Here is a 12,510-nt window from a genome sequence, read left to right as displayed (position 1 = left end):
CCACATGGAACCCTTCATTCTGACTTGCTTTATTGAAAAGATCTGCTTCATTCCAGGTCCTCTACGATATTGCATCTTCAACCTTGAACAGCAGATTAACGACTTGTTCCCCGTGCTACGCTGACTCAAGCCACAAATTGGAAGGTGAAGACAGCTACACTACTAACCGTGGAGGGTGGAAGCTTCCCACCTAGTTGAATTTCAAAGCAATACAAAAAAGTTGACGTGCTCTAGCTTCCATTATTCAAAAAACATGACTTTTCCTCTCCATTACCTTAAAGCTCCATTATTTTTTTCATCTTTAATATGTTGCTTTCTTCCTTGGATTCCAATGAAACTATTTAATAATTCACGAATAATGAGAAAGAAGCTTAGAATACTTTAACCACAATGAAATGACTCGAACATGACAAAGAATAGATGATGTGTTTTTGAGGGACATATCTTCAGCCTTTAACAAACCATTTGGGACACACTCTACTTATAACAATGTTTTATAATTTTAACTCCTGCTTTTGATCCCTTCCAAACATGTTGAGTTTATCTTATGCCTAAGTATATGTTCATGAGCCAAAGTAATGGGCATACAGGAAGGTAAACAATGTTGGTGTGTCTTTGCTCAACTGCATCCAAACCTTTGGCATCAGTGAAGATAAAATTAAACACCTTGATCAATCATTGAAATTAAGGTAAATGCAGTTGGGGGAAAAAAAAACACAGAAGAAACCCCATAGAGCAGGGAAACAAACAAATATTTTATAAAAACCTTTGATATCTTCAAAACAAAGGTCCATATCAAACCGTGACTTAATTATTTAAAGAAGAAGGGTAATTACTCTAAGAAAACCCCTCAGATTAGCATTATTTTTTTCTTTTTTTAATTTAAACATAATGGCAAACCATGGAGCCAGGCAACAATGTTCCAGAAAAACATGCATAAAAAGATAAACACATATTTGGTTTCTTGTGGCAGTTGTTCAGTGCAACTTCTCGTTAAGAACTGTTTTTCCATTTTCGAGTTACTGGTACTAATTTGAACAGCAACTTGATTATAGCAAAACATTTAACTCAACAATTCGGTGAAGTGCATTCTCGATCTTCATTTTACAAAGAAATGAATGCAAGACTGTACTGATAGCTTCCTAGTCCTGAACAGATGTTAGGTACAGTCTTGCTTTTAAGTCTATAACAAACATGCATTGGCAAAGCCAGCAGGCCTTGCCTGTGAGAGACACCAGATTTTCTAAAATGAGTAAACCACCACCAAATGATCTATATTGTACATAAAAATCGGTTATAATTGTTTATGTGCTCCATAAAGTAACCCTCAAAATCTTGCAACCACTACATTTTAGCGAGGACCATGTCCATAAGTCCTTTAATGGCTGCCGTAACAGTGTTCATGATGTGGCCAGACAATTAGGATTGATAAGTCCACTTTAAATTGGCCAAGCAGAGCATTTCTGGACACCAACAGTTCAGATATAGCGATTTTAATTTCTCCTTGATCAGCCAAAGCATCTCTTTAAATTCAAATTTCTTGCAAACAGTTACTAATTTACTCCGAATCAGAAAAGGCACGCTCTTGGAGTACAGCTTTACTGTGTACCAAAAGTTGTCATTCCCTTCAGCCGTTTTTTTTTTTTGCATCTCGGTTAGAGGTTTCCTATGGTAAATCAATGTTTTGGTCCCCTCTATTTCTTGCCCCCACACACAAAAACACTTGATGGATCACCTTGAAATATTTCAGTAGAGGTGCATGAACTTTTTTTTCACAAAGTGTCATGCACATTCATCAGTCTGCACCCAAGTTATTAGCGAGAAAAAAATGCTTTTCCTAAAGTGTAGTATGTTGAACTGCTTGAAGTTCAAAAACCCTTTAGGACGCTGCAACAATGACTTGATGTCATCAGTGATGAAATATGTGCGTGGCAAAGACAACGTATTGTTACCTCAGTAAAAAAAAAAAAATGAACTTGTGAATTACAGTAATTTTGTGTTCTCAACAACTAAGTATAACGTCACTTCAACCTATGTTTTTGCAATGCATTTCTGTATTTTTTTTTATAATCTAAGATCTTACTACCATACCTAACACTGATGTCACTTTAACCTTTAGTTTATTCAGTATATTATACAAGTACCATATATCAGTAAGGGTCCAATAAAAAGCACTCCCATAAATGTACACATTTGATCAAGAGCACTCCATGCTTCAACGCCCCCCCTCCCCGATTTGCCTGTGAACCCTGGCACAAAGATGACCCACGCTTGAACACACTCTCGAGGTCTGTTAGTCTAGCTGGCCCAGTTCTCCGGCTTAATCGTAAACTCTTCTGTTCAGGCTTCTAGATGGTTTGTGGGGATTGAAATTTTAGTTGGGTTGCCCAGAGCAATAATGCAGACCATTTTCTCACCGAATTCTCACGCAGAGTAGCAAGCAGTAAAGCTTCCAAAGATTAGATCAGATAAATGGGCCAAAATGTGAAAGAGAAAAGATGCTGAATCTATTGATTTTCGACAGAGAGTACTTAACAACAGTGTTAAAAGGAAAGCGAGAGAAGGGAAATTGGGGAAAAAAGGGAACCACATGCAGGATACTCAAGCCAATGATCTCTTTGGCTATAAGGCCAGGACAAGGTGCTAATTATCTGAAGTGGCAATTCAAAGAGGACCCAATGGCACAGACATGTTGATATACTTACAATTTGATGGGCGATATTACTCCAAGTGTACTACCTTTGGAAGACAGCTGTATTCTAGAGCAGTATAAAAGTAAGTTTTGACCTGAATGCCTGATCCCAAATGTTCTCAACAAAGGTCCAACAGAAAGACCTGCACTAGTTCAAAGCCAGTGTTACAAGTGCACTGAAACCTGTGCAAAGGACAATACCAAGAACGCCTGAGTTCAGAAGAGAAATAACTCTTTCAAACACTCCCTATCAAGGCACTGCCAGACTCCACGCTCAGACTGATGCTGGGCATCCTTAATGCCCATATTGTTCCAGCACTTTCATGCTCATTGTGACCCAGAAAGGTGGGGGGTTTTTGCAAGCCATGAGGTGTACGAACGGCAACAGTGGCAATCCAGAATTCAGCATGGCATGCAAATGGCCCTTTCTAGATGGTGGTCTGTCCATTAGAGGATGTCAGAGTCTCTTCCTGTTACGCCAATTCCTGTTTGAAGCATATTAAAAAAAAAAAGGAGGCCTTATGAGAGGAAGATGTGTTGCAATATATTCTGTTCCTTATTTTTTCGTTGTGATCTTGATCTCTAGCAAGTATAGTTGGATAGGTTTTATTTTGGGATCTTCTCCTGGTAAAGCCCATGGCGCTCTTCTCCTTCTGGATATCTGGGGTTGTGCCTGGCTAATTTCTCCAGTGCTACCTCCAACTCCAATCAAGAACAGGATTGCCAAAGGAGTTTCTCTTTCGGGGAGGGGGGTCACTGCTTGATTGAGACCATCTAAAAAAGGAGACAATTGGCAGTTCTCACTTTTCTTTGCAGGGCAGCACCATGGACACAGAAGTCTCCACCCTTTCGCAATCTGAAAGGGTATCCAGGCGTTTTCGTTCAATACGAATCAATGTGCTTTAGTTCCAAGTAGCACAAAACAAGCAACCTCTTAAAATCTTACTCTGATAAAAGATAAACATTTACCAGCAAAAAAAATCAGATGATTGCACCACTACCATCTTTCTCAATAGCTGGGGTGGTTCTATGACATCACCATAAAGGAGGGTAACCACACAGACCCTAAAAGCCAGAAGTTAACCATATACTCTGTGGTGGAGTGGAATGAAGATAGCAAACGGTTTCCAGCTATTGATGTAGCAGATAGTACAGCTTTCCGTCTCTCCTCAACACCTTACTTTAATGAACCCAATGACAAGATGTGTCCTTATGTCCCTGAAAATCGTAATGCTAAATCTTGATTTCTCAGATGACAAACTACACAAAATTCAAACTAATCCGCCTATTTACTGTACAATGTACCTGTGAACTATATGATTTTCCATTTCAACAATGCTTGGCTCAACTGAATAAGTCCAATTGTGACATGAGCGATGTTAAGAAGATGCAAGCAAACGTGCGCAAAAGTAACACTGGTCGTCCTACTACTTAATGTGCATAACTTGGTGAGATTATGGTAGGTCCTCAGAACTAGTAATGGCACTTAAGAGACAAGGAAAAAGACAACCAAAAGCATTTCTCACTTGCCTTCAAAACATTACCACCACATTAATGCAACACGCATTGGAAAGTCCTAAAAGCACTGATACTATCAATGAAGGCCCCCTGTTGTCTGAAATATTAGATCGTATTGGGATGGAAACAAAAATAATACTCATTCGTATTCCCTGTTACCTACATGTTTGCACGTATAAAGACCTGCGTAAAGACCTGAATGTTTGAAAAACTTTAGGGGTTTTGTTTTGACATTCAAGTTATGTATAACACACTCCCAAATTTAAATGTGTACTGTAGGAGGCTGTTAAAAATAACCCCTCTGCTGCACTTCTCCTTATCAATAAATTTCCATTAACCAGCTAACGCACTAGTCTAACATACACCCTAAAACCGAGCAACCAATATGGTTTGTTTTTGGAGGTCATGCAAAAGGCAGGACTTGCACATAACGAAGCAATCAACAAGTTCACCAACTAATTTCAAACTGTTCTCTTCCTAGTAGCAGGCCCAGAATTCAATAACTGATACATTAAAAAAAGACTTGTAACAACCTAGGATGTACTAAAAAAGTCATCTGAATATCAATGTTCTAGGACATCTTGCTTTGTAAAAAATTTTGTATGTGGAATGTACCAGTAGGACACAAAGAAATGTAAATTCACACCCATACTCCGAAAAGAACACAACTAAGATCCACTAGGAAGCTGCAGTATTGACACTGGAGCCAGTCAGGACCAAAATTAAAAACTCCTTAGGAGAGCCATTACTTCTCTTAATGTTCTGAAGTCAAGAGGCTCTCAGGTGGACTGGTAAGCATATCAGTCTTCGAAATCTACATCTATATATAACTGGGACAAACATAGCACCTACTGTTCAGACAGATTCATTTGGAATGCAAGCTCCACTTATAGGTAGGATGGTGTTAAATAGTCCAGATAAATTCCTAGAGTGCAGTGAGCCAAGAAAACAAATAAAAAAAGAAATATGAATCTTGCAAATATGAAATGCCCTAGGCAATTTTCCTAGCACATATAAAATAAGTAAAAAATATTAAGCAATGTCCATATATACCATTGGTCTTGGTCCCTTCCAATGCATTGAAATCATTCAACACCTATATCACAGTGGCACACGTTTCACCACATAGCCACTTGGATATGCTATCCCTCATTAACCATTAGCCCAGCATTCAATCCCATTCTCAGATAACCTCCGGCAAAACACATTCCCTAATGTCATTAACTACTTAGCCATGCATCTCAACCAACATACACTTCCCCAGGATAGGTTGGCCACAGGCGGTTGCTCCTTAGCTATGCTAGTCTCTGGTTACAGCTTGCCTTTAACCTCTGCCAATGGTGCATGGGCAATGCTATCCCCCCCCCCCTACACACACATACATACACGACCACATTCTTAATTTTACCACCATCCTCCCAAATTCACCCAACATTCAATCCCTGATGCTATGTGGCAATCTCACTACCATTTTGCTTTTTATCGGCCTTTTTAAAAATATCAGGCCAGCATCTTAATTCTTTCTATAGTCAGTATTCCGTCTTTATCAATGTCCGAGACAGCCAATGAATTACAATGCTCAGTGAGATCATAGAGAAATGGAACACAAATTACTTTTACAGTCAATTCTGGATATCAAAACCATCCGCTGTAGGTGTCCATGTCTACAAAACGGACAGTGCCCAAACTGGTGTGAACATTAACCTTTACAGGAACATGCAAGCACACACAAATAATATAAATCAAGTCCAGTTTGGCTCAGACGTTGATATGACTACCATGGTGAAAGAAAAGTATTCAAGATTTGGCCTCAAAACATAAAGCAATGGAAACAATAGGTCCAAACATTCAGGCCTAGTCAGACATGAGTCCTTAGTTAGGGGCACAGGTCTTCAAACTGGGGGCATTATTTGATCCCAGCAGGGGTGGCGAGGCTCTGACCAGGAGAAGCATCATGCTCATAAAAGTGCATCGCTTCAAATGGAAAGACATTTTTATCAGTAAGCCCCGCTGTAATGGGCAGTCACTAACACGGTTTGCCATTTATATACTGGCTGGGTGTAGGTGTCAAGATGAAAGGGGCTCCAAATATCCCTTAAACCTCCCCCACCCACCACTACTGGTATAACCAAAACAAAACACAAGTGAGGGCTGTAAAAACAGTACGTCATATGATACGTTCAATGTATCCAGATTAATCCCAAAGACAATTGTTCAACACACTGTCTTCACTTTAAAGAATATTCTTTACTAAGCTATTAATACAAATATTCATACTTTAAATAACCGGTCTTGACCACATTTTTGTTGCAACATTGACTGATGTATATTATGCGATGGTCTCATCCTTTTGGGTACACTTCCTGTTTGTTTACATTTGAATTAATCCCACAGAACATTGTACATTAAGTTACCACTAACTATCCTTACCCCAATCCTATTGGAGTCTAAGGAATTGGTCCAGGTTTGCAAGTACCTGTGCGCTCACTACAGCTGTAAAAAATATCTTACTAGTCTGTAACTATAAAAGAAGATGCATGCATAAGCGTAGTTAAGTCAAGCTTTCCCTAAAAATAGAAACATGATGCCAGCACAGCCAGGTCATGCTCCACTTATAAGGAATATAAAGAAACCCCAATACATTGTGGCCTTGCTTGCTACCAGTGAGCAAGTGATCCAGGTCAGGACATCACAGCTACCACTTGGGATTCTAGAATTTACCACATCAAAACAAAACAGGACAGAACAATACATCACTTACCCTAATTTCATTTCGTCTGATCTCCACATCGCACACCGAGTGTCCCTGGTGCGCCCCACTGTAGTAGCAGCAGAACTGACAAACCGCCACCTGCTCTGCCTCACAATGGTAGAGTCGGTAGGCATTATGCTGAGGGCAACTCCAGGCCCGAACATCATCTGCCTCCACCAGCAGGTGGCCCCTGGCTGTGGAGGGCTGCTGGAGATGCGTCTGTACATGGGACTGGCAGCAGGGCGCCTCACAGCGCAAGCAGATCTTCTGGGCGGGTAGGGGTGGCCCCCGGCGGCAGAACACACAGTGCAAGACCGAGGGAGTCTTCTCCACATTCAGCGAGTTGAACTTCTCCACAATGTTAGCAAGCTTTAAATTCTTCTCCAAGGTGGGTTTCTGGTTGTAGGCCTGGTTGCACTCAGGGCAGCGAACAAGCGCAGTCTCTTTGGCCCAGGCCTCGCCAATGCAGCCCCTGCAGAAATTGTGCTTGCAAGGTAGCTGTACTGGTTCCACAAACACATGCAGGCAGATGGGGCAAATCAGCTCCTCCTCAAAACAGTTTTTCCAGTTCTCTGCCAACTCCATCGCAAAGGGGTACAATCAAGGTCCTATCAAAGAACGGAAGACGCTTGGGAGATGGGCCTAATTTAACGTGCACCTTTTAAGCAATGAGATTTTATCTCGCTGCACGGATCTAACAACCGTGTGTGCTCAGGTTCTGCTAGTTCGTGACCATCACGCAGTTCAGTACATATACCGATATTTCTGATTTCAATTAGAAGACTGTTGCAAGGCAATGTTGCCTAAAAGATGGCTCCCTAGAAGTCTCAAGCATATCAGTGACAGAAGCGTTAAACCACCAAGCAGCGATCGATATCCACGAGAAGAAACACAATGTCCAAGTTCCATGCAAGCCGTCAAAGTGGATATGGTTAGTAGTATAAACTGCGTTTGTAACACTACAAAACACCATTAATGAACAGGATCACTGAGGGTGAACCCGGCAGTCGGAAAAAAAGGCCCAGGGAGGAAGAGGAAGGAGGCCTCACCAGAAAATAGTCTCAAAGCTGTAAAGGCTGCTCGGCACACTGTGCTGCTAGGGGGAAGCAGCTCCGTGGGAGAGACCAGCTAATCACGTGTATTAAATTCCAGCCCAGGGCGAGAAAAATAGAAAAAAATTAAACCAGTCCTTCCACCTAACTGAACTAGGCAGGGCAAATAGCAGAATCTCTTGTGTATCACTCACTAAAAGAATATAACTATTTATACAATGTATCCTCGAAAGAAGAAAATATTTCGTTTAAAAGCCTTGGATCTGCTTGGCTATGCACATTGTAGCCTTTAGGCGGAGGATGGAGAAACGCTGTGCTGGTCAGCAGGCATGCCTTGATCAGGGTGAGCAGGAATGTGTCCGCTGTTAATCATAACCCTTCCCCCCTCAGTGCCTCCTTTACTCTCCCTCCCCCTCGGACATGAAAGCTATTTCAGATCTAGCCCAGAGACCGAGGGTGGGAGTCGATCGGCGCAAACGACAGCCCCTATCCACACAAGAGTGCTTCAGAAAAGGAATATAAAACTGCTTCCAGGGACATCGGCTTTTCTGTTTTTTTAAACGGCGGTGGTCTCGGTGCGGCGCAGGGAAACTTAACGGCGATCTGGCAGCTGCTGCTGTGCCTTTTTCATGTGATCAAAAAAATCCAACACACTCATCACGGCCACCTTCAGCCATCTTGTTTTGTAATTCTTGCAATAATGAGCAAATGTGTCTTCCTGCTCGAAATCACGGAGCCGGGTATCCTCGTAGATTTTTTATTTTTTTTATTTCTATTAACCCGTTTGTTTGTATAGGGGGGGGGAACAAAGGCAACGTCTTCGTTAACAACAAAATGCAAAAGACAGCCTGAGGCCAGTCTTAAAAACACCGGCTCAGCCCTAAATTGATCCCTGTTTTTTATGGAGGGGCTCGGGTGTTCCGGTGGCGTCCCTGAGCCTGGGGGCGCTCTCCTCCTGAGGCCCGGGTGACGGAGGTGGGCTGTGGATACAATTCACAGATGGCGCAGGCTCGTGGAGGGTCTTCCCACCCTCGATACCACAGCAGGACTGGCGGCCGGACCCTCGGCTCCTCGCCCCAGTAGCTCCGCTACAGCTCGGCGGCGGCTGGATCAGTCGCTCCTCTCAGCCATCTTGTTTCTGCTGTAAACAGAGCCGCTCGCGGGACGCCCCCCGGCCCGTACCTCCGCGCCTCGGTTACGCGGTCCTAGCGGTGCCCGTGACTCGGTAGCTCCCTCCAGACCGATCCGGAAGACTCAGGGGCGGGCGGCGGCTGGCGCTGCTTCCTTCCGTCAGCGGTGGCCGAGGAGCGCTGCAGCCTGGCGAGGCTTCAGCTGGGGCTGCGGACGGGCTCTGGCCCGGCCCCGCCCCTCCGCCGCGCCCACCCCTCACGTGAGCCGCCCAGCGCCGCGCATCAAAGGCGCGCGCTCCTCCTCTCTTAAAAGGGCGCTGCCTCCGCGCGCACAGTCCGCTGAGTTCTAGAATGCACGCGGGAGGGGCCCACCGCCTCCTGCGCTCCCACCGCCTCCGTCACTCCCGCACACAGAGATCAAGGACAAAGGAGGGCCCTCCGAGGGGGCGGAGCCCGGGCACAGACAGGGAACCAGCACACAGGCCCGCTTTAAAAACAGACACAGGAAACAACACGCAGGCCTGCGCTTAAAGCAGACTGTCAGAGAGGCCTGTCCACCGGACTGCTCCCAAAGCAGGCGCATGCATCATGGGAACTACGCAACAGCAACCGCACAATCACAAATGTCTGCCCTGCTGTTTTAGGTGGTTTTGAGGCAATACTGAAGGCCCAACGGTTTCCTCCAAGTAATCTCAATGCTTTTGAGGAAGCCGTATGTTGAATCTATTAAAGAGGTCAAGCCCAGCTCTTCGAACAGGAGCATAAAAGGAATGGTTCAGGCGGTCACAAAAATCTTGCAATGGCCTACCTTTGGTGAAATTTACTAGCATTAGTCAAAGCAGATCTGACGAGCCGGAAAACAGAATAAGGGTGGTTGGAAGCCTGCTTGATTTCCTGGTCCCAGTAAACTTCCTATACTGGCTGAACATCTTTTTTTGTGCCTTCTTATAAGGACTCAACATTTATCTTTAAAAACTGGGTATTTAATTTTCTATCATGACTCCAGTCCCCTTGTAATTAGCAGAGAATCCCAGGACGTGTTGTGTGATTGTGGCCTGGACATACAGTAGGCCAACTTCTCATCCCTGAAAGATTTCATGGATCCAGTGAAGGGTTTGTCGGCTTAGCAACAAGAAATATTAAAGGCAAGGACAGGTTTGAGTAGGTTGGTAACATGAGCTTGTACCACTTCTTCCAGGATCCTAGGGAGGGCTAGTTTCAAGAAGAAACAGTTGTTGTAGGAGGTAATTTTTGCTAGGTTAGGGAAAAGTGCTGAAAAAATTGATGAGAACTAATACAAGAACGAATGGCACAATAGACTATATCGGGATATTTCACTATTTTTAAATAAATATAGTGCTACTCGCCCAAAAAGCACCTCAACACCCCATCAGGGGTAACAATTAAATGCAAACCTTTTCTCTCTTCTACCCCTCCGCTATCCTTCTGAATCCAAATAACTGCCAAATAACTGACTAACCTATCCACCACTCAAATTACTTGCATATTTCACTATACTAATTCAACACGAATCCTTTATGTATTCCGGAGTAGCATGCTACTCACCAAAAAAGTGCTTCAACATCCCATCAGGGGTAACAAACGCTATATAAATGCAAACCTTTTTCCCTCTTCTATCCCTCCGCTATCCTTCTCAATCCAAATAACTTACTAACCTATCCACCACTCAATTGACTTTCATATTTCACAATACTAATTCAACACTAATCCTTTATGGGTTCCGGAGTAGCATGCTACTCGCCGAAAAAACGCTTTGACGCCTCGTCAGGGGTACTAAGCCCAATATAAATGCAATTACAATACAATACAATAATTGCCAGTAGCCCACTCAAAGCTGTGTTTTGAATGTGTTTTTTAAATGCATGCCTGGGGCTTTAGGTAGGAGCAGCCCCCTAAAAGTTTCAGGCCTAGACATGGACCTAATAGGGTGTCATGTTCTTAACTTTACAGGCAAAAACACTGATCCAGTTCTCACAAATGAACACAAAACCCTTTAGCTAATCTATTTTAGTGTGCAGTCCCCATTTACATTTTACAGGTCTTACTTCACCATGCATTCCTTAAAAGTATTGAATTTTCCGTGCGTTGTGCTTGTATACTTTTTAACACACTACATAGGATTCTTGTATAGTCCATACTGTAAACTGACTTGCCTACAGGTGCCTGGGGATTTCAAGTTGCGGGTGGGTGTTCAGATTGCGGGTGGGTGTTTGTGACACAGGACAGTTGAGAACTCTGGAGCTGAGGCAGGAGGTAGTGTGAGTTTCTCTCAGTTCCTGTCAATAGATAATAAAGGTGTTCACACTATATGCTTATCAAACACTTGGCTTTTATGCATAGCACATAGACAGTGAGGTTTACAAATGTGCCAATTGTAATTACCCTTTATGTGAAAATTGTGAACAAGTGTAGTAGTCACTGTCCATATGTAGGGAGATTCACTTCAATATGTGTAATTATGTACATGTTTATTTACAGTTTTAAGAGTTAGTTCTATATCTGGAAAATATCACCAAGAGCTAGGTGTTAATCTAAGCTCATTTCTTTTCTTAATGAGTTCTCTAACTGTGGGTGAATATGGACACACTCTTAACACTGTACAACACATATTCCATCTCTCAGTCAGCCTTCTCATACATTTTCCATTCACACAGCAAATACCTCAGACCAAGATACTACAAGGTAGTAGGCACAGGTGTTCAAAATATTGACGCGCTCACCTGCCAGCAGTCACTGCCATGAGGGGAATGGCTTCTCTACACTCCTTCTGCTCCTGCACCAGCCGTGAGGGGAATGGCTCACCGGCTCACCAGGTCCCTCCGTGCGGGGAACAGCATCAATCACAAGGGACCACAACTCCCAGCAGGCGCTGGCTGACGCTCGCGGGCTACGTCATCGTGGCACCAGGAGGTGCGGTAAGATGCGAGCAGGCCTCCCGCAGCGCTGGGCGCGCTCACCTGCTGGCAGTCGCTGCCGTGAGGGGAACAGCTTCTCTTCACTCCTTCTGTACTTGCTCCAGCCATGAGGGGAACGGCTCACCAGGTCCCGCCGTGAGGGGAACGGCATCAGCCACAAGGGACCACAACTCCCAGCAGACGCTGGCTGACGCTCGCGGGCTATGTCATCGCGACACCAGGAGGCGCGCTAAGTAGCAAGCAGGCCTCCCGCAGCGCGGGAGGCGCTCACATGCCAGCAGTCACTGCCGTGAGGGGAACAGCTTCTCTTCACTCCTGCCCTTGCACAAGCCGTGATGGGAATGGCTCACAGGCTCACCAGGTCCCGCCGTGAGGGGAACGGCATCAGCCACAAGGGACCACAACTCCCAGCAGCCGCTGGCTGATGCTC

The 12,510-nt window shown here is 44.1% G+C and overlaps 1 protein-coding gene across 2 annotated transcripts in view; it reads right to left on the bottom strand.

The window, feature by feature from the left end:
• The window catches only part of TRIM8 (tripartite motif containing 8), a 103,822-nt gene extending 94,450 nt beyond the window's left edge, over positions 1 to 9,372 (bottom strand). For both annotated transcript variants that reach the window (XM_078643661.1, XM_078643662.1), the window contains exon 1: positions 6,972 to 9,372. In XM_078643661.1, the coding sequence (XP_078499787.1) occupies positions 6,972 to 7,547 (576 nt within the window). In that variant the 5' untranslated portion in view covers positions 7,548 to 9,372. The remainder of the gene's footprint in view (positions 1 to 6,971) is intronic.
• Between the last annotated feature and the right edge of the window lie 3,138 nt (positions 9,373 to 12,510).

Source organism: Lissotriton helveticus, chromosome 5_1 (assembly GCF_964261635.1).
Source record: "Lissotriton helveticus chromosome 5_1, aLisHel1.1, whole genome shotgun sequence".
Taxonomy (NCBI): Eukaryota; Metazoa; Chordata; class Amphibia; order Caudata; family Salamandridae; genus Lissotriton; species Lissotriton helveticus.
Note: the sequence above shows the minus strand (reverse complement) of the source record. Positions and strands in the feature narration are given on the sequence as shown.